General features: G+C 46.3%; 1 protein-coding gene across 2 annotated transcripts in view; it reads left to right on the top strand.

Moving 5' to 3' along the window:
- ITGA11 (integrin subunit alpha 11) overlaps positions 1 to 14533 on the top strand; it is a 508108-nt gene that overhangs the window by 410146 nt on the left and 83429 nt on the right. For both annotated transcript variants that reach the window (XM_085644636.1, XM_085644637.1), the window contains one exon: positions 10709 to 10916. In XM_085644636.1, coding sequence (XP_085500762.1) covers positions 10709 to 10916 — 208 coding nt within the window. The remainder of the gene's footprint in view (positions 1 to 10708; positions 10917 to 14533) is intronic.

Here is a 14533-nt window from a genome sequence, read left to right as displayed (position 1 = left end):
TGCAGTTGTTATCATCCATGTGTGCCTCTTAATGCCGTTTGGTGAGGGCACGTGAACGAGCTCCCCTGGCTCCAGCACTCGCCTTACCCGGTGTGGGCCAGGCCGTTTGACAGCAGAAGCATGAAAGCCTCAGTGGCAGTCTCGTATGTGTACACAAGAACACATGTATGAGAGCAGCACCGCCACAGTAGTATCTTGAATATCAGGTTCCTCTTCTCCTACCGGTGCGCCGTGTGTCCTGTTTCTGTTTGAATAGGGCCGCCTCTCCTGAAATGCTCTGCGGAGGCGGCCGGCAGAGGCCGTCTGGCTCGGTGTGAGTGCACCACGGCAGTGGCAGGAGTCAGCACCGGCGTACGTACCATACTACCCGCGTTTCTGGCAGGAGAGAGCTGAGTGTCCGTGCACCCCTGGCTGCATCAAAGTGCCAAAACCTCTTTCGTGTCGTGCACTGTGTGACTTTCCTTCAACATTAATCTACCTAGATAACAGTAACTTCGCAAGCCCAGGCATCCACCCCACTACTAACGGGGCAGCTATGACGGAAGAGGAGCAGCAGGCACCTAGAAAAGTCGGTTTCTCACCCGCCGCGGCCGGCCATACCCACGGGCAGACAAAGGGCAGCGGCAGTTCCCTGACAGCAGTGAAAGCTGCAGTCTCAGGGGGCTCCAGGAAACTAATCATCAAGAATTTTAAAGATCGATCCAAGCTGTGCGGGTGTATTTGAGTCAGTATGTCTGTGTGTGTGTGTGTGTTTTTTTGTATGTGTATGCCTCTAAGTCTGTGTGTTTGTGTGTGTACCAATGCACGTGTGTTTCTGTGTCCATATATGCTTGTGGCTGGGTCTGTGTGTGTGCCTGTTTGTGTCTCTGTGTCAGCATGTTTGTGTGTGTGCTCATAGGACTGCATACCTGCATATTCTAACTACATACATACCACAGGCAGAAATATCCGCGCGACACGTGCTTTAAAAAGCTTTCACGATGTGTGATTTTTAAAGGCTCGGTCACTTCTTTGGGTTTTCGGGTCTCCGTGTCACTCCAGTCTGTTCCTTGTCTGGTGTTAAAACAATTTATACGTTATCTTTCTCTCACCCTCCCTCTCTGTCCCCTTTCTCTCACGCATATTGCACAGTGTGTGTATATGGGTGTATATAGCGTGTGTGCCTATATATGGTTATAACACACATGTACATATTGAAAATGGTCATGCACACACACATTTAAGTTCCATTACCATACATTTACGATGCATGTTTTACAAAAATACACTCCGCCCATTGTGGCAGTATTGTATGTCTTTTATACATTCATATACATATAAACGTGAGTGCCCATATGTATATTGTGTATGTGTGTGTGTGTGTGTAACATATGTGGTTATATAACAATGAAAACAAATGTGTGTACGTGTGTAGATGGATAGATGGATAGATAGATTGAGTATGGTATGTCTGGATAAACTAATCTGCATGTGTGCCAGTACGTATATGTGTTACAACAAACAAATGATAGACGGAATGCTGACAATGCAGACATTCTCCCCCAGTCAAGAGATCTGGGTTAAATCCATCGTTCTTTTGCCCGCTACGCCACCCCAGTTTAGACATGGCCATATGCAAATCAGTCTTGACCCTGTGCCTCATGGGAACAGTCCAGCCCGAACTGCCAAGCCATGTCTTCCCTGGACCGGAATCAAGCATCCTAGGACCGGTTTCTGGCTATCAGCCGTCATCAGCCAGGATAGCTTGACTCCAGTGGCGTAGTGAGCACGGGTCCCACGTCTGGGAATACCCATCCCACTTAGGGCGAAAAGCGTTACAACAAACAAATGATAGACGGAATGCTGACAATGCAGACATTGTCCCCCAGTCAAGAGATCTGGGTTAAATCCATCGTTCTTTTGCCCGCTACGCCACCCCAGTTTAGACATGGCCATATGCAAATCAGTCTTGACCCTGTGCCTGATAGGAACAGGGTCGTGGGACCCGTGCTCACTACGCCACTGGAGTCAAGCTATCCTGGCTGATGACGGCTGATAGCCAGAAACCGGTCCTAGGATGCTTGATTCCGGTCCAGGGAAGACATGGCTTGGCAGTTCGGGCTGGACTGTTCCCATGAGGCACAGGGTCAAGACTGATTTGCATATGGCCATGTCTAAACTGGGGTGGTGTAGTGGGCAAAAGAACGATGGATTTAACCCAGATCTCTTGACTGGGGGAGAATGTATGCATTGTCAGCATTCCGTCCATCATTTGTTTGTTGTAACGCTTTTCGCCCTAAGTGGGATGGGTATTCCCAGACGTGGGACCCGTGCTCACTACGCCACTGGAGTCAAGCTATCCTGGCTGATGACGGCTGATAGCCAGAAACCGGTCCTAGGATGCTTGATTCCGGTCCAGGGAAGACATGGCTTGGCAGTTCGGGCTGGACTGTTCCCATGAGGCACAGGGTCAAGACTGATTTGCATATGGCCATGTCTAAACTGGGGTGGTGTAGTGGGCAAAAGAACTATGGATTTAACCCAGATCTCTTGACTGGGGGAGAATGTATGCATTGTCAGCATTCCGTCCATCATTTGTTTGTTGTAACGCTTTTCGCCCTAAGTGGGATGGGTATTCCCAGACGTGGGACCCGTGCTCACTACGCCACTGGAGTCAAGCTATCCTGGCTGATGACGGCTGATAGCCAGAAACCGGTCCTAGGATGCTTGATTCCGGTCCAGGGAAGACATGGCTTGGCAGTTCGGGCTGGACTGTTCCCATGAGGCACAGGGTCAAGACTGATTTGCATATGGCCATGTCTAAACTGGGGTGGTGTAGTGGGCAAAAGAACGATGGATTTAACCCAGATCTCTTGACTGGGGGAGAATGTATGCTTTGTCAGCATTCCGTCCATCATTTGTTTGTAGTACATATATGTGGACATATGAATATTGTATACATGCACACTAATACACTAAATGCGTGTTGATGCACGTGCGCGTGCCAAACAATTGAACTAGTGCAAAAAGAAAGATAGTTCGATGATAAGGATATATATGTCAACTACAATATGTTTGGCACACGCTACTATGTGGAGACATTCAAACCTATAGCTCTTGTGAGACACATACTGGTTAGCTTTCTGTCTTTATTCTTTTTATTTTTGCAGGGACCCTGCGGAACGGAAATAACCCTTTGGGTAGCCGGATGTGGTTTGAAATCTGACATTCACCTTCGGGCCCCTCCCGGAGCATTTGAAGTATGTTGTGGCTAGCATTGCTTTTGAATCTCTGGTGCGAACTAGCCACATGTGTGTAACACAGCAGACATCTTCCGGCGGGCACAGGGAGGGAGGCCGCGGTATTTACATGAGTTTATGATGCCCAGTCTGGTGAAAATACTCTGCTGGTATTAGCCAATAAAGCGACGCACTCTATGGCCGTACTTTGGCCGGCTGCGGCCTCATGATGGCCGGTCGAGGGGATGCCCACCTCTGGACATCAAAGCAGGCCACACTTAATACCACGTTCCTAAAACCAAAGCCACGTCCTTGCAAGAGGCAAACTCTAAACCGGAAAGAGTCTCTAAAAACAGGGGTTGATTTTCACTGCCACCGGATAAATAATTCTGTCATTTCTGTGGATGATTATTTGCGTATTTAGTTTGCACAGCAAGAATGCGAACACGGAGCTGGCTTGTGTGTTCCCCGCCGCCAGGAACATAACCATTGCAGGAGAGGAGGGTGGGCTCTTAAAATAACCTCTCCACTGAGGTTTACCGACTGCCCTGTTTCCCACGAAGGGACACCTCGGTGGGAAGGGAGGTGGGGCAGGCAGCATGCACCCTGCACGGAACACATGTGCAGAACAGATCTGTGCAGGCAGTCGGCTGTGGCTGCATGGCGTGCCGTCCGCTTCCAGGTGAACGCCAAGGGTAAGCAGACCTCCGAGGGCCTGGCAGGAGCACTTGACAAAGCCAATAGCCTGGCTTGGTGGCGAAAACACATGCTTTTACAAACGCTGATTTTTACAAGTGGTACAAAAGGGGGCTTGACTGATCACGTCACTTTATCACCGTGCATGCTAACAGTTACATTACGTTGTAGTAACTTTATTTCGGTCGAACGACCATTAAAAGTACAGATACATACAAAAAGAGAATAAAAAAAACATTTAAAACAATTAATTTAAAAAATTCTGCCTTATACGCCACATATACAACAAATAACGGGAAACAGCAAACACAATGGGAGGATGGGTGTCATAGGTCAAAATCCTACAAGCATGTGTGTAATGCAAAAAAACCAAAATCCTACAAATAGGAATCAACCAGCGTTTTCTAGGTACAGAATAAGCGGGACAAAAAAACAAAACGTGGGAAATATTCTCAGTATGGTAAGTACATACAGGGCAAGCTAAAATATTTGATTTAGTCCACTTAGAAGTGAAAGATCTTATAGGAAGAGTGCCATAACGCAGCTGAACATACAGCTTACGGGCAGCTTGGGGTTCAATTAAGTCCATAAAAACCTCGGCCCTAGGCTCTGTTTTTATTAGAAGGAACTCAGATGATAACCTCCCCACGGAGGGTGAACTCATCAGCGTCTGAAGATTTGACGTGTAAATGTAGGAGAGGAGTGTCTTCTTAGATATCCCAGGGCAGTTAGTCTCCGGCGTGTCCCATAGTCCAGGGAAGCCAAGCCGGGTACAAAGTGCTCTGATATGCCTAAGCCAAGGGATCATTTTGGATCTAAGAGTAGGCCAAATCTCAATGAATTCAGCTCTATAGTCAGCCAATTCAGGGACAGACCATAGCCTCTTCCAGTACATAATTGGCCTGGCGCCTATTATCTCCTCTATAGGGATTAATTCAAGATCAAATCTAAGAGGGATCAGTGGTGTACTAGGCGGTAGACCAATTAAGTTTCTAACAAAAGACTGTTCCACCCTTTTAAGATCAAGAGACTGGGACTGCATATGCCCCCAATGTTCAGCCCCATAGACTGCTGACATTTTTGCTTGGCGATTATAAATTGTAAGTGCAGGGGAGACCGGCCTAAATGTAGATTCCTTGAAAACTTTAGTTAGTCCCCCTGCTAACTGGGTAAGCCTAAGCGTTGATCTATCAATGTGTTTATGCCAATCAAATTTCTCAGTAAGGGTAACGCCTAAATATATGAACGTTTTAACCCTTTCCAGAGGGCTACCACAAAGCACAGGATTGGGGCGGGTACGTTTTGGGGGGTTGAAAATCATAAACTTTGTTTTTCCTATGTTGATTTCCAGCCCCCGAAGATGGCAAAACTCTACAAAGGCATCAAGGATATTTTGAATGCCCGATGATGTTCTGGACAACAAAAGTGTGTCGTCCGCGAACATCAAAGCGGGCACTCTGCCTGTAACCAATCTAGGTGCATCGATATTGGGTGCACCATTCAGATGTTCAATAAGGCCGTTTATATATAGGCTAAAAAGGGTAGGGGCCAAGACGCACCCTTGGCGAACTCCTTTCAAGACTGGAAATTGTTCTGTGAGTTCTCCATTCCTTCCAGACCTAACCTGAGCAAAGTTGTTTTGGTGTAATTTTATAAGGATGGCTAACAGATACGGCGGGAGACCCATTTCCGCAAGGACATTCCAAAGTTTCCCACGCGGGACCAGGTCAAAAGCTGCCCGCAGGTCCACAAATACAAGGTAGAGGCTGCCACCCTCCACCTTAGCTGTTTTCCAATACAGGACCTGCAGGCGAAATATCTGGTCTAAAGTAGAAGTGCCAGGCCTAAATCCTGCCTGGAGAGTGGATAAAATCCCCTTTTCCTCAATCCACCCGAGGATCCTGTCCAAAATAACCCTCCCCATGATGCCCAGTCTGGTGAAAATACTCTGCTGGTATTAGCCAATAAAGCGACGCACTATATGGCCGTACTTTGGCCGGCTGCGGCCTCATGATGGCCGGCCGAGGGGAAGCCCACCTCTGGACATCAAAGCAGGCCACACTTAATACCACGTTCCTAAAACCAAAGCCACGTCCTTGCAAGAGGCAAACTCTAAACCGGAAAGAGTCTCTAAAAACAGGGGTTGATTTTCACTGCCACCGGATAAATAATTCTGTCATTTCTGTGGGTGATTATTTGCGTATTTAGTTTGCACAGCAAGAATGCGAACACGGAGCTGGCTTGTGTGTTCCCCGCCGCCAGGAACATAACCATTGCAGGAGAGGAGGGTGGGCTCTTAAAATAACCTCTCCACTGAGGTTTACCGACTGCCCTGTTTCCCACGAAGGGACACCTCGGTGGGAAGGGAGGTGGGGCAGGCAGCATGCACCCTGCACGGAACACATGTGCAGAACAGATCTGTGCAGGCAGTCGGCTGTGGCTGCATGGCGTGCCGTCCGCTTCCAGGTGAACGCCAAGGGTAAGCAGGCCTCCGAGGGCCTGGCGGGAGCACTTGACAAAGCCAATAGCCTGGCTTGGTGGCGAAAACACATGCTTTTACAAACGCTGATTTTACAAGTGGTACAAAAGGGGGCTTGACTGATCACGTCACTTTATCACCGTGCATGCTAACAGTTACATTACACAATAAATGTTGGCATGTATACAGGGCTTTAAGTGGGCCGGGTCTTGCCGGTGATGAAGTTTTCACAAGCATTTGCAATGCAATAGGTCTCCCATTTACGTGAGTTTAAGCTATTGGCATTGTAATTGACAATGCCTTTTATTTATGTTTTAAAAAACAAAAATAATACCTGGTGTGTCACGCAGTTTGGTGCTTACTTTCCCTCCATGTTAAACAACAGTAGATGTTTCAGCACCCAAGCTAATGTGCTGCGTAGCTAAATACATATAAGGTCCCAAAGACGCGGCCGATTTGCATTGCAAATGCTTGTTTCTTCAGAGTCCGGGACTAATTTTGTTCTCAATCAGACCCTGTCCCCAGACCCAACTCAAATTGAATAGGATTTTCCAGATTACGAGTGGCACATGAATTCTGATGGGCCCGGTAACAGCCAAAGGGTCCATCAGATTTGCAAATTGTGTTTCACATGGAAATTTAGAAAGCACTTTAAAGGCAAGGTGGGAAAGGAGCTTAAGTATTGTGGTTTTCCATTTCCGCTCTGTGTGACATCACCAAAAATGAAGATTCCAGAATGAGCGATGATATCAGGAAAAGGATGAACCAATAATCATGCATTTTACTGGGAATATCCTTCCATTAAAAACATATATGTCTCCGATGGCAAAAGCGAGCATATTTTGGCCATGTTTACATAGAGGCTTTGAGAGGGTTAAATCATATGCGTGAGGCGCACACATCTGCCAGTCAGATATTTAAACTCTATAAATCCCTTTATAACATAACACCACAGTTGTCAGAAGATTACTGAATGTTTTCCAATTGAATTTTTCCGATTCTGTGATTTTTCCATTATTTGTCTCCATTCTTGCCCTCGCTCCCGACATATGTAAGCAATTCACACCATGCTCTGTCTGTGCTTCCCAAAAGCAAGGGAACCACTTCCACAAACGTGAGAGCGTCTGCGGCGCAAGGCCAAAGCCAGGGGGCTGGAAGGGGCCAGAACACTCTACATTTTTCTCTGGTCCCTCTAAATAAGAACCAGGAGTTTTCAAAGGTTTGTTTGCCATTTCTTTTACACGCTCACCTCATGCGTGGGTGAATGCAAGCTGAGGATTCTCATTGGCAACAACGAGAGCCCGGCCTGGTTCAATCATGAATAACAAGTCCAGTATTTCACTCAGGCAGACAGATACATGTGGAGAGGCCGAGGCAAGAAGCACAGGCCGAACACATGGGCCGCAGCTGCAAGATCCATCCATCCATAGACCCCATGCCGAGGATGGCCACAAGGCCTGACACTATTTTTTATGCGGTCGAAGCCTATCAGACAGCAGACCTGTCTGGTTTGCTAAAGACATCTTGTGGACATTCGGAAAGCTGACCTAGGAATGCATTCTTCCCATGGATTAGCATTGGCTTTGTGGTTTGTAGCTCACATTTGCTTGTTTTCTGTTTGCTGGCTTCATTTATTTTAGGCTGTACACCATGTCTTCATCCCTTCCATTGTGCATAGCCTATATTCTGTATTAGAGAACACATGACATGAAAGATATAATGCTGTGCAGTGTGTGCACCATGAAGCATGTCCTGGGTGGGTGTATGTGAGCTTGCATGAAGTACAGTACATGATGGGTGAAGTGCTCACATGATGAGCGTGTTTTCTGGCAGCGTGTGTGTTCGGAAATAGCACACCCTGGTACAATACAGAAAAGCTACAATACTGAGCAGGGTGTGCTGAGTGAATAAATATGCTGAATGTATTTGTGCCTCTAATGGCACTATACATAGAGGGAACAGTGCTGGGCAGTGTGTGTGCTATATACATACACTGAGAGCAAGTATGCCTGCAATGGTACATTATATAGAGGACCATGGGTTCCATTTTGGCAAGCCCAGCCTGGTGAGAACACGAGGAGTAGAGGACTCCTCCCAGACAGATTTGTGTATTGCTGCATTCATGTGAGCTGGCTGGGACCCACACTGGAAGAAGGGACTCTCCCTTTGCACTTCAAAAGGTTGCTCTTTGTTTCAGTGACAGATCACAAGGAAGGGGCCTGAGCATATCTCAGGAAGGAGATGGGGCAAATAAGGAAATCATACAAAGTAGTGCCGGCAGCCTGGGATTAACCTTTTGATCCACACATCACTGTGGCTGACTTCCAGGTTTGAACTCTGGTCACCCCCATTAATTGTGTTGTGGGCCAATCATTGCCTGCTGTGACAGACATCCTTTCAAGGAGAAAGAAGTGTACACATTAAAAAAAAAGCTGAACCCCAAAATAACACTTCAAAGAATCAGACCCAAAATCACATTTTGGTGTCTGGAAAAAGGACTGCAAAAAGGGCGGTTGAGACGCCAAACCTTTTCATCTAGCAAGCAGCCAGATGAGCGTGTGAGGAGGGGAAGCTCTGCAAGACTTCTGCCTGTGACTAGAATGAGGGCCAAGGCCTGCAAGTCTCCCTGTTTGGTGATGGGATATAACCCAGGGAAACAAGGACCACCTGCCCTGGAGCACCAGTGCCTGCCTGCTTACCAAGATCAGTGTGCCCTGTGAGGAAGAGGAGAGCGTTGGAGAGAGAGAGCTCCATTGAGGAGCCTTATTGTGATGATTCCCTGTGTGAGGTGTGAGGATTTAGCTGTGCACTGATTAGGTCGAGACTGTTTGGAGGATTGTGTTCAGTAATGCTGTTGTGTGCCATGAGAGGACCACCATAGACTGAACCGAGTATCGAGCACTGTGCAGAGGATGCCAAGCCCACACTGCCTTGTAGTGATGACTCCGTATGCCAGAGGGGGCCACTGTTGAAGTAATTGTGTCACCAGCGTTCCCGGCCTTTTGAACACCTCAACAGCAAGTCCTAGTGGATGCCGATGTGTGGGCAATTGCATAAGAGGAGTCTAAGTTGCATTGCAGCAACCCCATGTGCCAAGAGAGGCTGCATGGACCAAATCACTAAAGACTTCAGGCCGTCACCCAGGACTGGAGTCAGGCTGTGACCAGCAGTTCTAGCCACACCGCGAGATCAGCCCTGACTGACCCCTGAGGACCAGGAAGACACAGAGGACGGCGTCACATCGTCGCTATTGGGAGCCGAAGAAATGAATCCCCAAACTCCCTTCTCCCTCCCCCCACTCCCTTCCTGTGGGCAAAGTGATTTACAGCGTCTTCATGAGCTGGAAGCTACTCCGATTGGTGTGGAGAGCCAGCCGTACTGCTTAGGAGAGGAAGCCTACACCTTAAGAGTGCTGCCACGTTTACCGCAAGCAGCTCGACTTCTCCGACCATGATCAGAACTCATGAGTGCGCGTGCTCAGGGCACCCGCTGCAATGCCAAACGCTTTTTTGCTGTAGGAGCCGGTAAGACTTGAACTGACCCTCGTACAGTCAATGCTAAGAAACTCTACGAGATCTGACTGCATGTGTAAGTGCTTACCTCATTTACCTTGTTTCTATCAGATTACATGCAAAAGATGGCTTCTTGGACCTTTAATTAGAATAAGCCTATCATTTGTAGAGTTCTCCAGTACTCTGCCGTATCATCCTACCTCTTTAAGCTTCATTTCTGGCGACTGCCTCCATCATTTGGATCCATGGTTTTCAATTTACACTTATGTCAATGACACCAAACTCCAAAAAGTGCCCACCCTGATTATGCAATGCAGTTTGTTTTGACATCAAGAACGTCTTTCTTCTCGATGCCAAGAGGTCAATATCTTCAAAAACATTGACTTTCATTTTAATGAATTAATGCTATGCTATGTGCCTTTTGCTTTTCTGCAATTCCAATTTCTTTTTTTCGACCATAGTATTTAAGTTTGGGTCGCATTGTGGGATGATTCGCCTTACCCACCACCGTTGCCTTTTGGATACTGCTTACTATTCTGATTCAAGCATGTGAAATATAACAGATACAATACTGGAGAAAAAACAAGTTACTTACCTGTACACTGTGGTTCTCCAGTATTGATATCTGTTACAGATTCACATGTGACCCTCCCCGCTTTGTGTATATACTAAGCATGGTCTCTGTACTCCGGACTCACATCCTTTGACCTGCATCTTAAACTCTTCCCATCATACCGAGACCCCGAGCCGAGCTACCCAGGTTCTTTATCTTGTCATAGACAAATTCCTTTCTTTTCTTGCAGGGAGTACTGCCGAACAGTCATGCGGAGGTCCACGTCAGACTGTGCCACTTACACAGCATCCTTCGACACTTCTGTCTTCATCATTGAAAGCACAAGGAGGCGCATTGCCATTGAGGCCACACTGGAGAACAAAGGAGAGAATGCCTACAACACTGTGCTCAACATCACCTACTCTAGGAACCTGCAATTTGCCAGCCTCATCCAGAAGGTAAGACTCAGAAAGTAGGTGACCTTCCTGCATACCAAGGCTAGCCTCTGAACCAGAAAGTAAGATCTATAGAAGATGAGACCGCCATAAAATGAAAACCACCTTTATCTAGAAGAACCTCTGACATCAAGGAATGCCCTCTATGCTCCTATCACACCCATAAAGTGAGGTCTCCACAGAACATGAGATGTTTGTCCAATCCGGAGTTAGCATCCACCCACAATCATGCAATCACTCCTCTATACTAATTACTCTGCCCAAGATAAAACTGGAGGAGTGTGTCTGAACCACCATGTGCTCACTAGGTCATATGTAAAGTGTATACGTTTGGCCCTGAACATATGTTTTAGCCTTTCTATCAGCAATCAGTGTGTAGGAGACCGTAACAATTTTTTTGCATTGGTTCCGTGCAGAGTAACTGTTCCTCAGAGAGCTTACATTAGGTTTTTTTTCATTTCTAAAATGTACTTGATGCTAATTTTTTCATACTGAGAAGTAGGCTTGGTTTCACTCTACAACATGCTCTCTAAGACCTTTCGAGGGCATAAGCCAATGGCCAGCACTGACAAAAACGCCTTTCCTATTTATCTCATTAGTAGGATGTAAACACCTATTGGGAGGTGCAGTTACCTTGCCAGTTTCCAGGGTCTTTAGAAATCCCCCAACTCTACCATTATTGTATAGGTGTGTGTGTGTTTGTGTCTGTGTGTGTGTGTGTGTGTGTGTGTGTATGTGTGTGTATATATGTCTATACGGCCACACAGCATCACCAAGCCCTCACTACTATAATGCCGCAACAGGTGAGAAGGGTGGAGCGGGGGAGGGGGTGGGCATAAAACTGGACTACATCTCCCTTGGCACAGGACGCGCCCAGGCTGGCGCTTGGGCGAAGAGCTGGCCTGTCCATGGCCAGGCGAGGCTGGGCTAGGCCCCATCTCTTCACCCCTTTTGCTGGACTATAATCAGGACACACCAAGGTATTAGCCTTTTCCAGTTTCTTTTTTGTAAATTGTTTACCGTGTGTAATATAATGGGGGAAACAAAAAGGCAACTCGCATGTAGATTGCGCAAGGAATCTAAATACAACAACAAAGTCTACTATAAACTATTTGTCCTCAGTGATGGGAGTCATTGACTCTGAGATAGGAAGCGTTGAGGCCAGGCTGGATGCCAGTTTGAGAGAACTCACTTTGACTCTGTCGAAGCACCAAAAAGCAATTCTAGCCAGACCTTAGCTTGCAGTGATCAACCCAGGAACTCTTGTGGTCATTCATAGCTACAGCCCCCAGTCTGTGTAGCCACTGTAAACTTATATATTGATGCAGGTTCATGAGAAGGCAATGACACACCAGGAGCTCAGATGAACCACATATGACAAAGTGGATTAGGCCGACCAGAAGTTCAGAGAGAGGTTTTACAACCTGAGCGCTATGTACAGCCTCTCCATAGCAATCTGAATGACGATGTTGGCATCCGCCCTCAAATCCTGCCAAAATGTACCCTTTATGTTATTGTGTTGGAAAATAGCCCCAAAATTGAACCCCCTCATACAGAACATCATGCATCTTTACTAAACAAAGTTGTCCATTGGCTCAGGAAACAATGTGTCTGGACATGTCATCTGTTTGCCTAGATATTATCTGCAAGAAGAGTTACCTGGATTGGTAAGCGGGCAAAGGCCTCTCCAGAGAGTGCATTATCATCAACTTTAAAATCCCTCTTTTACCCTGGCGATGCTACATTGTCTATACCCAGGCGATGCTACATTGTCTATACCCGGGCTATGCTACATTGTCTATACCCAGGCTATGCTACATTGTATATGTTCACTAATTAACCTAAATGAAAATATTAAAGCACACTGTTTATACTTTTTTATATGGCCCATCCGGCAGATCTACAAGGCTCCTGAGATCTCAGGATTCTGACACAGAACCACGTGGCACTAATGTGAATTCGTCATGCATTTTGCCAGTCACCAGCAGATTTGAAGCCCTTTCATCTTTGGATCAGATGGATTGACCACCTCTAACGCTTCTAGCGTGCTAGGGGGTTGTACCTTGTGTATGGCTAATCTCCCTGTTAGTTTTGTGGTCCCTGCTGCACTGTCGGACTTTAAAGCCTTCTCTTGGAATGTGGCGGGCCGTGGGCCAAAATTGTATAACCCTGACTGGTGTATTTAGTTCATCATTATGACATTGATTGCTGGCAGGAGACTTGGGATTGCGAACCACAGTATATAAACGGGTGCACCACATTTTGTAGCCCTGCAGTCCTGTCGTCTTCAGGCAGGGCCAAGGGTGGTTTGGCTATATTTGTCTCAGTCAAACCTACTCGACTGGTGCAGGAGTTGCATTGTACTCCTTACTATCAAATACTGCTCCTCGAGCTTCAAAAATCTTACGATCTCCTCTTGATAAACTTTTATCACAAATATTTGTGGCTCATCAATGCCTAAGGATGTTGCAGATCTGGAGGAATATCTGCTGCAATCGGAGGCCATACAGAAAAGGTAGACTTTGATTCTGTGGATGGGGGATTCTAACATTTGTATCTGTAAGCCTAAAACTGCAACAAACTGTGGGTTACAGGATGACACAGACTTATCGATTACACACTATAGACATACCCTATATGGGGACGCTTTGAACAGGGTAATTCTGTCTAAAGATTTGGTCTTTGCAGGACTACAAGTCCCCTACTATTAATTAACCCCGACTTTCAATGGTGCTGGTACTTGCAACGATATTGATTACATAATGCTTTCATCTGATTTGTTCCCTATTTTGATGAATTATGAGGGGGTCATTAGTTGCATCAGTGACCACAACCCACTCACATTGAACCTGCACACTGATCTTACTGATAAGGACACCCAGGTTTCAAACAGGGTCATTAAATACACTAAGAATAGGGTGGGTTAAAATTAAGTGGGATCTGGTGAACAAGGACCAGTTTATGGAGGATTTTGTGAACAAAAACCAACAGTCAATCACGCTGAGCTCCCAGCAGGAAAGAGACCCAATAGATATTATTCAGGCATAAACCTCTCCAAGTGCTTATATGTCATTAACACTAACAACACGTAAATGCCCCAGATCAAGTAAACCTGGTTGATTCAACCATGTATGTTCCCTAGCTCACAAAAGCCTTAGGTTAGCAATAGAGGAACACCCACAGGACAAGATCAAATTCATCGCAGCCAGAAATGCTCACAAGGCCGTCATTGCAGCTAAAAAGAGAGAAATAAGGATCAAAGCCTGGGAAGATCTGGAGTTTGCAGGCAAGACGAAGAATTGCAGTGCCTTTTGGAAAGTATTAAATCGCTCCTTTTTTCTAGTTATGACAAACTACAGATAGACACAGTCATCCCAGTCAATGTTTGGGTAGAGGAATTTTCAAAAATCTTCGACCCAAACAATCAGAAACAGACACAATTAACCATGGAGGAAATTGCTTATGATCACAAGCCTGCTATCTGCTTGTGTCAATCTATCTAAATCAATGATGTCATCTTGGCAATAGAAAGCAGTTTCTCTGGGAAAGTGCTCTGCCCGGATGGAACCCCTATGTACTTATTTAATGTGTATCTTCCATTCTGAGCCCCCATAATCACA

Source organism: Triturus cristatus, chromosome 3_1, assembly GCF_964204655.1.
Source record: "Triturus cristatus chromosome 3_1, aTriCri1.1, whole genome shotgun sequence".
NCBI lineage: Eukaryota > Metazoa > Chordata > Amphibia > Caudata > Salamandridae > Triturus > Triturus cristatus.
The sequence above is the reverse complement of the archived record's forward strand: the minus strand, read 5'-3'. Positions and strand labels throughout refer to the sequence as shown.